The 14508-nt window shown below is 43.5% G+C and overlaps 1 protein-coding gene across 1 annotated transcript in view; it reads left to right on the forward strand.

Annotated features, from left to right (window-relative positions):
- nlk2 (nemo-like kinase, type 2) overlaps nt 1–14508 on the forward strand; it is a 56010-nt gene that overhangs the window by 16046 nt on the left and 25456 nt on the right. Inside the window, exons 2-3 of the mRNA XM_088906792.1 lie at nt 9169–9298; nt 10929–10984. Coding sequence (XP_088762918.1) covers nt 9169–9298; nt 10929–10984 — 186 coding nt within the window. The remainder of the gene's footprint in view (nt 1–9168; nt 9299–10928; nt 10985–14508) is intronic.

Consider the following 14508-nt stretch of genomic DNA (forward strand, 5'->3'; position numbering starts at 1 on the left):
TTCATTATACAATGAGTGCATTGATGTAAGGCCTTAATCCTGCTCAAGATCACAATTGCCTCTTTGCTTAATGCAGTTCCGCCATCAGTCAGTGTCTCAAGGAAAAACAACATAAAAATGGTTTGTGATGTAGCATAGTACTCAGGATAAAATGTTTATTTTTTTTGTACAATTAAACTAAAAGGGTAAAGGGATAAGGTAATTATTTTAATGACTTCAGAGTCTCTTGTTGGAGTGTTATTTACAGCAAGAGGCAGCACTGCACTTACACACAGGCATGTCCCTGCCTTGCAGTTACGAAGCCAAATTGATATGTTGGGGCGGGGGAGGTGAATTAGATACAGGATTGTGAGCACTTCATCAGTGTTGGGTGCTATTACCCCATACCCAGTCATTTCATTTTCTTCAGGCCATTTATTCCTAGCAAATGTACGAAGGTGCACCGCACAGTGCTGTGGTAGCCCAAAAATCTCAGGGAATGCTCCCCCTAGATTTTGAGCGTCCTGGCCGCTGACCGCTCTGAAGAACGCTGACCGCCGCCAGAAGTCATTGTCCATCCAGTCTTTCAGATTCCAGCGCTGTGTGCCGCGAGAGCTGCGCGATGGAAACGGCAGGCGAGGCGGACTGGCTCGAAATCTGTTGTGCAGTGAAATGCTTTTGTCCTGGAAGGACAATGGACGCCCATGTCGTTTTTACTCTCCCCCTGCGTTTTGCTCCCAGCATGTCAAAATCACGGCGCTTGCGTGCGGGCTGCACTTTTAATTTAAGAATAAGTAGGTCACTGGCCTAAATCTGCGGGGAGCTTTAAAAATTGTCAAGTACAGCTGCCAGCTCTATTTTAAAACCTATTAATAACGGTCACGAATTTCCAGAAAAATACATTTGCTTGTAAAGTTACCCGTACCCACAAGTCGGAAAGGTCAGCAGGTACAGTAAACGCTGACTCTGTTCATGTCTGTGTAGGTTTCATGTTGCTTGGATCAGTGTGCGTTTATGTTTGGACAGTTCAGTCAGCTTCTAATATTCATAAGACTTTTTTTGTGGTGTCAGTGAGGCATTAAATAAGATTTAGTCAAAGTAGTTCTTAGCAATCTGTCTGTTTGTGACTGACGCATTAGTGCGTTTATTGCGTGTTTGTTAGATTTTATTTCGGAAGTGGGTGCGCCGACAGCTGAGACTAAAAATGAGATGTATAACCTTTTCTTCCCGAGTATGAGACCTCTCATCAATCCAAGGTTAAAATGTTTGTCTCTTGGGGCTGATGTTTGATCATTTTTAATTCATTATGCAGGCGTATGGTAATTTGTGTTGATGCTAATTCAAGAAGATTTCTCTTAACAAGCTAATTCTGTATGCTGATTTGTGGTTTTAAGCAATTGGACGCTGCGGTGAACCTTATCAAATATATAGCAGCTCGTTACGTTAACGATTGTTGAAATGACAGCACGGAGGACTGGTCTGCAGGATGTGCACCACGTTGCCCTACTGCATGGCTGATGTGAGAGGGTGATGAGGTGAAAATGTGTAGATTAATTAGTGAAATGAAAGCAGTCAGGGGAATGGCTAACAAGATGCCACATCCAGACTGTGCCGCCACTGTTCTCAGTGGTGTAGATATCAAAGACAGTGCCTCCTTTTTCTTGCCTTTTACACAGCCTCGTAGTCGTCTGATGATTTAACGAATGGCGTGTTCTTTTGTGTTGGATCCATTTTTCAATACTTATTTAAAGTCCCATTAGATTCCCTCCTTTTCATACACTAATTGCCGTGCGGCAGCTACAGTCGAGGAAAAGAAGTGGTGGTGGGGTGTTTAAAAATGTAAGAAGGAAATCAGGGGCTTTTAATTAGACATCAGACTTCTGCAGAAAATGTAACTGCTGTGAGGAGTCTCTGTTTAGCCGTTAGGAAAAAAAGGAGTGTCCTGGTTTCTCAGAGACAGACTGTTTTCATGATCAAATCATCTTCAGTTCTTCTTGGCATTTTTTTTTTGGTCGCCCATTTGTTCCTTTTTTTAGTTTTAGAATGGATAATTACGTTGCACTACTCAGTTGGTCTGGAATAGACAGTTGAGTTTTTTGGCTCTAGGCTCACAGATAAGAGCTCTGTGATCGCACAAGGGAGCATGAGGAAGGGTGTGAGGAGAGGCGGACTCCTTGGACCTGCCCACCTTCGAGCCAATCATCTTTTAACACATCACGGGCAGCACCGCCCACATCTCAGAGGCTCCGTGCTTATTGGAGCTGAGGCGTGTTCTTTACCAACAGCATCTCTTGAGCCTGCAAGTTCCTGGAGACCACAGGGGTCACTCAGAGTTGAGAGCCCCGACCAACTAATCCCACCTTAACCCCTTGGGATAGCTTTGGGAATCCTGGACACAGTCAGCTAGTGATGTGACCCAGGCTCAAGTCCATGCTCTTAGTTCCTCAAGCAAAGCTGATGGGTTCTATTTGGGAAGCTCTTCTTGTTGGCTTTTAAGACGAAAGCGTCCCCCTTTTATTTTGACAGATCTTCGTGTCGGCTGATAGGGAGTTTGGCCTTTGCTGTCAGCTTCAAGTTCAAACACATGCGTGACGAGATGTGCGGCGGAGGACCCAGACAAATCTCTGGTGCTGGATGTCATCAGATGGCTCCCAGACTAAAACGGAGCCCTGTGCTCGCCCGTCATTAAATCCACTGCTGGGAGACATTGGGTGTCCTCCGCTGCGCTGACCTAGCCAGCACTGTTTGGTTAGGTGTGTGACAAGATCATGGTTCAGCTCCACATGTGCGGTTAGCCTTCAGGTCCTCTGCTAGCTGTTGCTGGTCTGACGTCACCGGGTTTACTTTATCATTGAATTCCCTGTACTTTCTCATCCGTTTACCTTGAAGCAAGAATTTACTGTTCTGCTCTCGCTTTGGCCTTCGGTGGAAACCTGACTGCTGCCGTTGTGTAAACGGGTCGTTGTTGGAAACACCGGGAAGGGGTCCGTGCGCGAATCCGACAGGATCTAGCTTAGTTCTAGTGCTACAGGAGTTTCTGGGCCGAATTGCTGCACTTTCCTTTTGTACAATTGCGATAGCGTTGAATGTGCGCGGGATGTACCTGCCTCACGAGGTGAATGGAATCCGTGTTGGCTTCATGCCGATCAATTTCTGACGATTATTCCGGTTAGTTTTTAGTCTGATCCCCCTCAATTCTAAAAATCATCCCTTTTGTAAGAAATCGACTGTACTGTATAAAGGAGGCACTTGCGTACTGCTAAATTTCTTTGGGAGGGGAAGTCGCAATGCAAAGGTTATATAAAAGTTTGTGATTTACAGCAATTTGTTTCCTCTTGAAGTATTGTAGCAGAGTGGAGGAACACTCCATAATGACCAACGCCAACATTAGCCAATATCTGCTTTTCTTTCGGAATTTAGTTTTCAGGTGCAAGAGCTTTTGAAATGCTCATCCTTTTTGTGGTACGATTCACTGTTCACAAAGCGGCATGTTTATCACAACCACCGTGTGTATGCCTGAAGCATTTGAAATTCAGAGTTTCTGATTAAATGAGAAACGGGCATGTGAGATTTGGCCACAGAATTCAGCCAGGGCAGTGCCCTCCAGCTTTCTGGAAGACCTGAGCTGTAATCATAATTGCAGTCGCACTATGTGGGGCAACAATATCTTTTTCACACTTGCTGTTCACCGTGTAAACTGTCTGATCTGCATAGTTGCTGTTTATTTTAATTAGTAGTTAAAAGAACAAATGAACAAATTGTGACTTTAGAATGTGACACCCCCTCCCATTCACAACCCCCCTTCCCCCATCACACAAGCACACTTGTACGATGGAAGTACTGGTCGGGGCAGAGGACTGTGGGTACTGTGTAGTATGTTTCCTTTATACGAGAGTGAGACATGAGAGAGAACAACTTTGGTGTCTTTTAACATTGTGTTGCTCCGTCCATACTGTAGACTGGAACCAAGAAGCTGTACAATCCCAGTCAAAACGCCTTGAAGGTGTGCTAGATACAGCACAGGCTTTCAGGCTTCCCCAGGTCGGGGTCCTGCACCCCAATGTGGCATTTTGTGTGCAGGTTCCAGGTGTAGCAGGCTGGGATGGTGCCCTCCAGCTGCTGCTGGGTTAATAGAACAGACTTTTCTCTTTGCTTTTTAGAGACATTATCTTTTAGTCCTGCTATAGGAATTCTGCACTTTGGTGCTTTTGTTTTAAAATCTTTAATTACAAGCACAACAACGGGGATATTAAAACCATCCTGATTTGTTTTACATGCTGTCACTGTAAATTAGCATTTTTGATTGAAGCTTAGTAGCTCGATTGCTCCTATTGGGAATTTGCTATATCTGGGAATATGGGCATAACATGTATTTGTATAATAAAGGGCACTTTGTTCCCATTTTTAAAAAAATCACTGCGTTTGTATTTTGTGCTGAATGAACTATACTAGCCTTGAAAGAAGAGGCACACCAGTTTTTTTTTTTAGGAATTCTAGATGTGACTTAGAATCAGTTCAGTACTTTTAATGGCACATCTTTAATCAAGTCTTTGTATGTAAAGCTCATTTGTAATGGGAACAGTGGAGGGTTAATTACAGCAGTTTTTGATTGTCTGAAAAGTGGTCGTCTCTTGGATACTATGTGTAGAAAGGGTTTTTTAAATGCTTAGTCATAATGTGCTACTGAATTTTTCTACCCTTTGACCTGGTTCTGTGTGTTTACTTCCCCAATTCCCCCAGTTTAATTCCCCAATTAGGAATAAATACTAAACAGCCAAATGGCTGGTTACATAGCAACCCATCAGGTGTTGCAGTGTAGCACTGTGGCTTATTCAAGTGTTCTGTTACAGTAATTGGTGATTGTCAGGAATGACTGTAGCTCTGTAATTGAAATCTTGAAGTAATAACCACACTGCTCCTGCCTGTAGCGGATGCAGAGCACAGCGCTTTGTTACATCTGAAACAATTTGCATCCAAAAATCTGCTAATAGGTGCTTTAGACAGAGTTGATTTAAAAGACGTTCCTGCTGTGATGCTCGTGTTCCTGTTCAGTGGAACTCCCTTGGCACACTGCATTTTAAAAATGCTTTGTGAAAGTGGAAAATGACTGTCCCCTCTTCTTTCATAATTCTAAATAGTGAATTAATTTCTTCTCTCGCAGTGTGATCCAGGAGTAGCTGCCGATTTGCACTGACAGTTTTCTATTACCAAAAATTGGGATGCATTTGTTTAGCAGAAGTGTAGAACAGAAGTAGTCATTGGATTTCTGTGGGAATAGTGATCGCTGGACCTTTGTCACTACTGAACTACAGTATATTGTGTGCACATCCTGGATCGGCTGTGTTTTGGGGGACATGGATTACAGATAGTACTAATTCAAAAAATGAGAATATGGGTGGAAATTTTTTTGGAAAGCTTTACTAGGTAGCATGTAAATTACGTTATTTGAATAAAGTAATGAAAGGTAGGGTTTTTTGTAAGGCGAGAACTGGGGTCAGTGGACTCCGGACTCCACACTGCTTTGTTCCTGCAGCATTGCAGCTGTTCAACTTGGGAGTTTAGGCAGGTTGAGAAATGAAACTTTCTATGAACCCAGGCATTGATTATTAACCAGTATAATAGCTGTAAAAATCTCTATTTTGATTCTGTTCCCGTAAGCTGTTGAAGGAGTAATTCTAGCTTTAAATTTCGTAGCATCAGAAGTACTCCTTGAAGTTACTCCTCGAGGTATATTTTGTTTTTAAAAAATCCTCTGGGTTAATATTTAAGGTGCGTTTCTGTATATCATGTAAAACCTACTCGATGCAAATTGTCATTAGTCCTGGGCCAGCTGTGTGCATTTTAGCATTTATGCAAATATCTTTTTCAGAATGATGGTTGTGATGAGCAGAATGTGCATTTTGGAGGAAAAAAGGGTGGTCAGGCTGTTAAAAAATCATAATTGTCCTAATTGGTCTTTTTTCCTCAATTGCCTTCTATTGTCATACATGATTAAATGAAAACAGTTGGCGAACAATTAAAGTTTGCCTGCTCAAAGTATATCGCCACAGCAGAAACGTTGTCCATACAGGTGTTACTTTGTATGCAGTAACGGTTTTATGGCACGCTATCACACATTGCATTGAGAAGATGGGGAAAAAATAGGCATGATTCTAGTTCTGGACAGATAATGAATGCTGGGAAGAGTTGGGCCTGCAGAATGCAGCTTTCAAGATGGGGTGGCTCTGTATTTCAGGTTGAGATGAGCGCTGTTCAGGACTCCTCCAGTTCTGTAGTCTGAGCAACCTGATGGTTTAAGTTACAGGTCATTGCAGTTTGCAAACTTCTGCACCTTGAGTGCAAAGACAATAAAAGCATTTCTGTGTTCGTTTGGTATTGCTTGCTGGCGGTGTTGGGGCAGATATATAGCAGCTGCTCCACAGAGTTCAGGGAAAAAAGAGCTCAGTGCTGCGTGAAATTGCTGCACCACCAGTCCCATTCATTAGAGTTGCAGCTGAAGATTCTCTATTAATAATAAACAAAGGCGAGCTGCCTTTTCTTTTTTGACTTCTCTTGTTTTTCCCAGCACTTTAAAAATGTATCATATGGGGAGGACAAATTACCCTGGAGTGGTTAAATAACTAAACCTGCTGACTAAACAAGCTTTCTTTACATCCCTGGAGTGCTTCACATGCTGAAAACAAAAAAGGAAAGTCACTTTCTGAAGGCTTGAGTTTCTCATTAACACATAGACCAATGTGTATAAATTGCTCTCTGGTTTAATATACCTTGACATTCTAGAATTATGTCAATTGGATAACAGGCATCTGGAATTAAATTACAGCATTTGTGGCAGAAAACTTTTTTTCCCTTTTTTAAATCGGGGTGGGGGGGTGGGTGAGTAATAGCTTTATGGTCTTTCCATCTCTGTCTGGCTGCTTTTGTAGAGGAGCTGTACAGATACAGCAGTGAAGCTGGAAATTCCAGGACACGCAGTTGAGCATTAAAGGAGGGAACATGTATTGTCATTTCAGTGTTTAATGATTGCAGAGAAGTTTTAGTCTTCGCTTTGCATTTAGAAATTGGAAAATTGCACTTTATAAATGGATAGCCCAGCTCTTAATACATCAGTGTTTTATTACTGTGGTTTTATTGTGTTAGCATGCTCGTTTTGGTACACTTGAGCGGATATCCTGAGTGATGAGCATTTTTTAAAAAGCCTGTGTAGATAGGAGGCAGGGGAACAGCCAGGTCCTGAAGGTGAGTTAGCCTGCCAGCTCACTGCACTGAACTTCACGTGGGCTGTGGGATGTGCTGCCGACCGATGCCCTGGTCTGACATCTACTTGGCACAGTGTTAACGGCAAGCCGCTTCCCAGCAGGAGTGTAGCTGCTGGCACGCTGCTTCGCACCCTGATCCGAGTTAATGCTGTCCAAGGAAGCGGAAAATCGCAGCACTGCTGTCGCATTGCTTCCAGTGGCACTTCTGTAGCGACCCCCACCCACTCAGCTGGTGCCTGCAATACCAAGCTCTGGATTATATGATCAGCAGACTTATGAACCAAACACTTAATTAAATGCTTTAAGTTACCTTATTAACAGACTAAAGGGGAAAAAGGAAATTAAAAAAAAAATCCACTGGGCACTGATAGGTTTGTTCTCCAATCTGCGATAATTGACTCTTTTTCCTTTCCGCCCTTCTGCCGTCCTCCTCTGAGGCTAAACAGGCTCTGAGGCTTTTTCTTCTGATGCAGTAAGGTGCTAATTTATTTTATTATTTTTAACCCAGCCGGTCAGATAAGATTCATATTTTAATTGGTTTCACATCTGTAAAAATGGCTGATGATTAAGGGACATCACGGCCCGAAGTGTCCATTCATTTGGAGACCGGGATGGCCACGGTTCTCTGCTCGTCCTTATCTCCGTCACGCCTGCAGGGTTTCCTCTAGGTAATCGTTACAGGCGGGATCTTCGGAGCCTCTCTCCTCCAGGGACTTTGAGATTAGCGCTGTGAAAAGTTTGTATGGCACTCAACTATGTTCTGGACAGTTAGCGCCTATGTGTGAATGCAGGCAGCCCAGACTGTAAGGCTTCAGAGCAAGGCCTGACTCAGGAGTTCCCTGGTTACCTGCTGCTGTTGCTTGTGTCGTAGAGGTGTTGCCTGTCATTTCTCCATCTGACAGATCGCAGCATTAGACAGGGTTTACATTCTAGCGGATGCTGCCACTGCTTTTAAAAGGTGTTCAGAAGATAGATGTACTGGTGCCTCTGCTGCTTCAGGTGGAGAGAGAGAGAGAGCTCTGGAGTGGGTGGAGGATACCAGTTCCCCTTCAGAGGCCTCTAAGCAAGTGCTTATTCTATGTGGATCCATGCTTGTGGTTTGCCAGTGTGCGTTTGTGTTTTAATCCGCCTTGTGAATCAAATGCTGCTATTGTGATAGACAGTCTGGGCCCTTTCCTCTGCAGATCTGTTTGAGGTGCTGGCACAAGCAGGAAAGAGGTTAAAGCTCGTAAACAGTGTCTGTATTAATGCTGAAGGTAAAAATCAATGGCAGCCTTATCTATTCAACAAATCTGTTACCCGTGTTTCCTCTTTCCAGCACCAGGGCTTAATGGTTTCCTGGACTGCCCTGTGCTGACCCTCTTGATCGCTTTTGACTGTTTGGTATGGTAGGCAGACACAGGAGGCTTTTATGCTTGTATCTTACTGATGACTCTGACCCTGTAGTTTCTGGTAATCTACAGTACATTGACCGGCACAAAACTAGGACACATGGTGTTTCAGCTTACTCCTCCCCCCCTCGTTACTTTTTTATCTGTGTCTGAGTGGCCGTAGTATGTTTTATAGTTCAGTGTTCATTGCTGATCCTGGGGGTCCTTTTAAAATGAAATTTGGTCCTGAATTTAATATAGGGTCTTCGGTAACCCCTCAACCCCCATAAAAAACCCAAACTCTCCACTTTGTTTCCTTCTCTCAAGGGCCTATTGGTTTCTCCCACTGCTTACAGTACATTTCATTAAGTCCTTACCAGCCAGCTTGTCTCAAGGTGGAAAAATAAAGAATTAGGACTTTCCTCATCAGGGTCTTCTCCTCTAGCCCCTTACTTTATCTTATCTCTTCAGAGAGGGCTGAGAAGGAGATTTTTTTTTTGTATCGATCTGCTTTATCCTCTTTTAAACCCTGCTCTTTTTTGCCCCCCCCCCCCTTGCAGGTCAGTTACAGACCCCAGAGATGGAAAGCGGGTTGCCCTTAAAAAGATGCCCAATGTCTTCCAGAACCTCGTCTCCTGCAAGAGGGTCTTCCGTGAACTGAAGATGCTTTGTTTTTTCAAGCACGACAATGTGAGTGAACCCGGTCGGCCTCTGCTAACGCCCTGCCAGTGACGAATGCAGCGCTGGGGTCGAGTGAGGCGGAAATCGGATATTCAGCGCCGAGTTTCTGCTGGTTGAGATCGCCATATAAAACGTGCGGATGAGTCTCTTGTATGGAGTCTCAGTAAAAATGCCAATACTGCTTGTTTAATCGCTTGTTCGGTTTGGGGAGTTTGAAGGTCTGCTAATGCCCCTCCTATTTGTAAAGGGAGTTCCTTTCTCCCCCCCAGAGTAATTCCAGCAGTATTGCCTCGGCCAGCCCTTTCACCTTAGAAGCATTTTCTCTTGCCTCATTTACTCAGCTTGGCTTTATTCTTTTCTTCCTCCTGGCTTAGAGCTTTTGATAGCTTCTAAATGTCTCCATATGGTACCCCAGCAATGTTAAGAACTTTATTAAACCGTAGTCAAACTCCCGCGTGGTATCAGAGATTAAACATTTCGCCAGACCTTGTTCCTGACATGGTGATTTCTGCCTGAGGGCTCCTCATGAGCTGTGCCTCAGAAGTCCCCTATTAACAGGTTGATTCTTCAACCGATAGGTTTGCTTGACCGAAGAAAGAATTACCCGCTCTGTTCTGTGGCCAGGGAGTTCATTTATGCGCTTCACAAGCGTATAAGCCCTTGCTTGTGATTGGTCGTCTGTTCTGAACTGATTGCCCACATCCCCCCAGCAGCCAGTCACCCCTGTAAGGAGGCAGTGCCCCCCCCGGTGAGGCCCACCAGTTCCATAGGGCTGCAGAGATGGCCTCTGGCCCATTTAACCTAGGTGTGCTTAACATTGCGATGTGGAGTCTCATCCTGTGTGGAAGCCGCAGACTGTGCAAGGTTCCAAATTAGAGGTGCATGTGTGAAAAAAAATTATGTAACTGCGTATCAGATTTATGTTCTAACTCTTGCAGACCTTCCATACGTGTCTGACCGTCTGAAATGCACCAGCAGATTTATCTGCGTGCTGTTTAAGTGGTTGCTTGTTGCTGGTTTAAACTGTCGAACGGGATTGGAGCGTGTCATCAATCTTATCTTGCTGAACCGCTCGCTCTCTTCCCATCGCCTTGTGTTCTAGGCTCACTTAAGAAAAGCCGAAAAACCTTTTTAAACTGTGCAGCTCCTAAAGAACATACATCTTAGACATACTGATGAGCTTTTAATGCTTGCCATGCATTTCTCAGGTTTCGATGTGAGTAATGAGCTACAAGAAAGGTTAGCCGATTTGCAGAGGGTCAGGATGGAAGAAGATTGCAGTACTGCTGCAGTTGGTCCAAAGCAGTGCAAAACGGGTGGCGCTAGGGCCTGTCCGTGCTTTGGCCAGCCTGGGTTACCAGCCCTGCAGAGGCAGTGTGTGCTTTGTGGAGACATACTGTATGCAAGACACAGAACTGATAAGAAATTGCTGCCATTCATTCACCAAAAGGGGCAGAAGATGAAAACTGGTTGGCATATAATGCCTTATCGTTTTAGATTGCTAGAAGACATTCAGTTCGGATGATATCTTAATTTCTATACTGTTTTCTGCTCTTGATAGATGGTGTTGATATTGCCGTCGTTGTCTGTGTGTTACCATTCTGCCTGCGCTGAACTGAACACTGTCTTATTTCCCCAGGTCCTCTCTGCGCTTGACATTCTGCAGCCTCCACACATTGACTACTTTGAAGAAATGTATCCTCATTCTGATTTAGTAAAAAAGCAGAAACATCACTTTGCAATTGCACTTCATGTGAATAAGGTATAGGTCTGGGGCCCAGGGGTGTGTGTAGTACTTATTCAATATGTATGGGGTCATATGACCCAGTTTCCCAGAATATTTGGTCATATTTCCCAGTTTCTTTATCTTCAGTTCAGTACATCAGAGTACATTGGTAATCTGTCGTTGGGTTATGTTTCTGTTATTTTTATGTTGTGAAGCAGAAAGCCGTTTAATTTCACAGCGCTCATGTATGCGAAGTTCTGTAACAAATAACAAATCTCTGGAATAAAGCTTGGTGTCTGTCAGGGCCACCTGGCTGCTCCGCCCCACCTGCTGAAGTCCACCTGGACAGGGTTGAGACTGCACGAATTTCTGCTTGGCCAGGATCGCCTGCTCTTTTTCTTCCCCCAAAGCCAGGGGAAAAAGTGCTGTAATTGCAGATTCTGTCAGAGAGAGCCAGGGGCAGCTGGGATCTGTGGGTGCACAGGATGTTGCAGATACATTATCTTCCCTTGTTTTGTATCGCAGAGAGACAGACGGAGTGTGAGTGAGTGCTGGTAGGTCTGGTTAAAGATTCATCTCGTGCTGGTGTCTGTTTGTAGAAGTGATGGGGGGGACCTGTGCTGAAACACTAAAAAAACGAGTTTGTCTCTCCCGGTCCCTGTTGGCGTCTCTCAGGGTGTTCAGGCAGCTTGCTCTTTTTGTGGGAGACGTGGTTATTCTCCTTTCGTAGATCACACCATGGAAATGCATTTTATGGTGAAGTACAGTATGATTATAAAATTTGATTTATAAAAAACAATTTAATGTCTCTAAGGTGACATGTTAATACCTAGAAATATAACTTTTGGAAAAGCAATACAATCTAATTTATGATATAGTAGGCGTGCTGTATTTTGCTCCTTATTAGAACATTTTTCTAATATTAGATATTTAAAAAATTGCTTCATGCACATTTGACGACCAGCTAACAAATCACTTAGTTAATAAACTTTTTAGAGTATAATGTATTACCATTTGCTTTTGCAGATATTTAGGATTTTTTATGTTATGAAGTTGTGTTCATCATAAAATGAGCACTTCTTTCTGGTTCCTTTATTAGGGAGTTCTTTAAGCTTTCGTTATGACATTTTTCTCAGCTTTGCTTAATTTTACCAACAGCTTTTGTCATGTCTCCAGGTTTATGTAAGCTGTCCTTCATCGTTTAAGCAACAAATTCCAAAAATAGTAAGTGATCAAAATCTTTGGATATTTCTATAAATACAGTATACTTGACAGGATCTCTTGAGAAGGGTGTGTGTATCGGACTGCTAGGAAGTAGATATCTTACACTTTAGTGAACCAGGGAGTAAGGATGTGTGGAGCAAGATGGAATTACAACTGTCACGTCAGTTTTGATAAGGGCAGAAAGTGCAGCTCTGTTGAAATTTCAATCCGTGAATCTCTCCCCGGGCACAAGGGCTCTGTCAGCTGTGTGGTCTCCAGAGCAGGGTGTCAGGGCGAGTGCAGAAGGCAACAATGAGGAGGCTGAACCGCCGGGGGTCGTGTGGTTTTATCCAAAACGAAAATAAAACCTGTTCCAAAACCTGGCAGGGCTTTGTTCCAGTAAAACAGATTTGACAGCGTTTGCAGAATTTTAACCTTGGACTTTTGTGACTGGACTCTCGATTTCAGGAAGAAGTGGGATCTGGATTATTTTGACGTAACTTGATTTTGCATTGATTTTAAAATTCAAGAGGGAGTTGGTTTTAGAAGCTGAACGTTGAACTCTGCTTCCTGTGATCTCATGTAAGGAGGGCTCGCCAGCTTTTTGTGATGGCGCTTAATTCGTTGTGGTGGGAGAATTTGTTTATGTTCTGTGACGACGAGTTCCCTGTCACTTCTCGCACTTGAGTTTTGTTCTGGAAAAATGTTGCTTTGGGTCTTGTAGGGCTTGTGCTCATTTAATTTCTAAGAGCTGGGCTCTTGGGTGGAGTTTGCACAGTCTGTGTCTGCAATTCAGTATTAGTCTATTGTGTTGCATTGTGATTTCTTTTTAAGCACTATTTTGTTTGGTTTTTTTTTTAAACGTTTGGAAGAAAATTGCCCTCACCCCCCCCAGAGAGAAGCCAAGCAATAAAGGGCTCGGTGGTGTTTTAGTGCTCCACGTCGCAGGACCTGTGGGATCCACACGTGCCTGTTTTGATCAGATGTAACCTGATTGCATGTGAACCCCATTCTCTTTCTGCCTTGCCCTTTTGGGCCCTGCTGGCCTGATTATGCCATTTAGCTGCAGCATTACATTCCACACATGGTTGTTATAGTCGAGAGCCATGTTACCCTGTTACAGCGCCTGCTATCCTATGCTCACAGGCGGAGCTGTACTACCCGGCACACTGAACTGTAAATCCGCCAAATCGATCTGTTCGTTTCTTTTCTAGGAATGATTTTTATCTCCTTTTTTTTTTTAATCGTATAAAGCTGTTATTTTTCCACCCCCCCCCCCCACCCCCCATTGTATTACAAGTTAACGCGATCTTCTTCCTGAGTTGAATTGCAGAGGCGTGCGTTTAGCGGCTTCATGCATTAGTTGCTCCGTTTTTCAGATCCGATCTCGGCAGGGCTTCTGATGCATTATCTCTGGACATGATCCGCCACCCCCCTCTTTCTTTTTTCTTCTTTTGTAGCTCTTCGGCTTGAGCAAGCCATGCTTAGCGTTCCAGAAGACGGGCTTGGGGGGGGGGGGGATGTGGTGTAACGTATACAGAGAGCTGCGCTTTCAGCACACTGACCTCTTTCAGGATATCGCTGTCGGACACCACTTTCATAACGATTGCGGGCTCTGTGCCTCCCCGGGGGGGTCTGCACATACTTCTTCATGGCAGAGGAGGGGGTGCTGGAATTAAAGATTTATATCCTCGGCTTTTTATCATTGTTTACTGTTCCCCCTCTTCTGTGTGAGTTTTTATAGAACTCAGATATCCATTGTGTTTTTTGTTGTTTTTTTTTTACTTTGTGCCTCAGATTTATATGGAGATTCTGCAAAGTGACTTTCCTGCTATTTTCCTCTTAAGCAAACCCGACAGCTGAATTGTGGTGACATACTCTTGTGGCTTTGTGAAATTCTCCTAGTTGTCAATCGCTCTTTAGGTTTAGACCCTTCTGATGTATGAAAATAGTATTTTCTACCTTTATGGTTCAGAAAACTGTTTCTAAAAAAGATGTACAAAATCTTTCGGTTCAAAATGGTAAACATAGCTTTATGCCGGACTTTAGTTTTTTTTTACAAAAACTGAAACAACCCTTTTACCCAGAATTATGATCAAATGTTATTACACAAAAGGACACATTTAATGCATCTCCTTAGAATATTGACAGCAGATTTGTTTTATTCTCTTACACACAAAACACCGTATTAAAAAGTATGTGCATTAATTTCTGTCCTTGTATAGGCAAACATCTGCACTGATTCCGTCTTTGTGTTTCTGTAGCCATATGGAAGCCAAACCGAGGCTAG

This window comes from Atractosteus spatula, chromosome 27 (assembly GCF_055471065.1).
Source record: "Atractosteus spatula isolate fAtrSpa1 chromosome 27, fAtrSpa1.hap1, whole genome shotgun sequence".
NCBI classification, from domain to species: Eukaryota; Metazoa; Chordata; class Actinopteri; order Semionotiformes; family Lepisosteidae; genus Atractosteus; species Atractosteus spatula.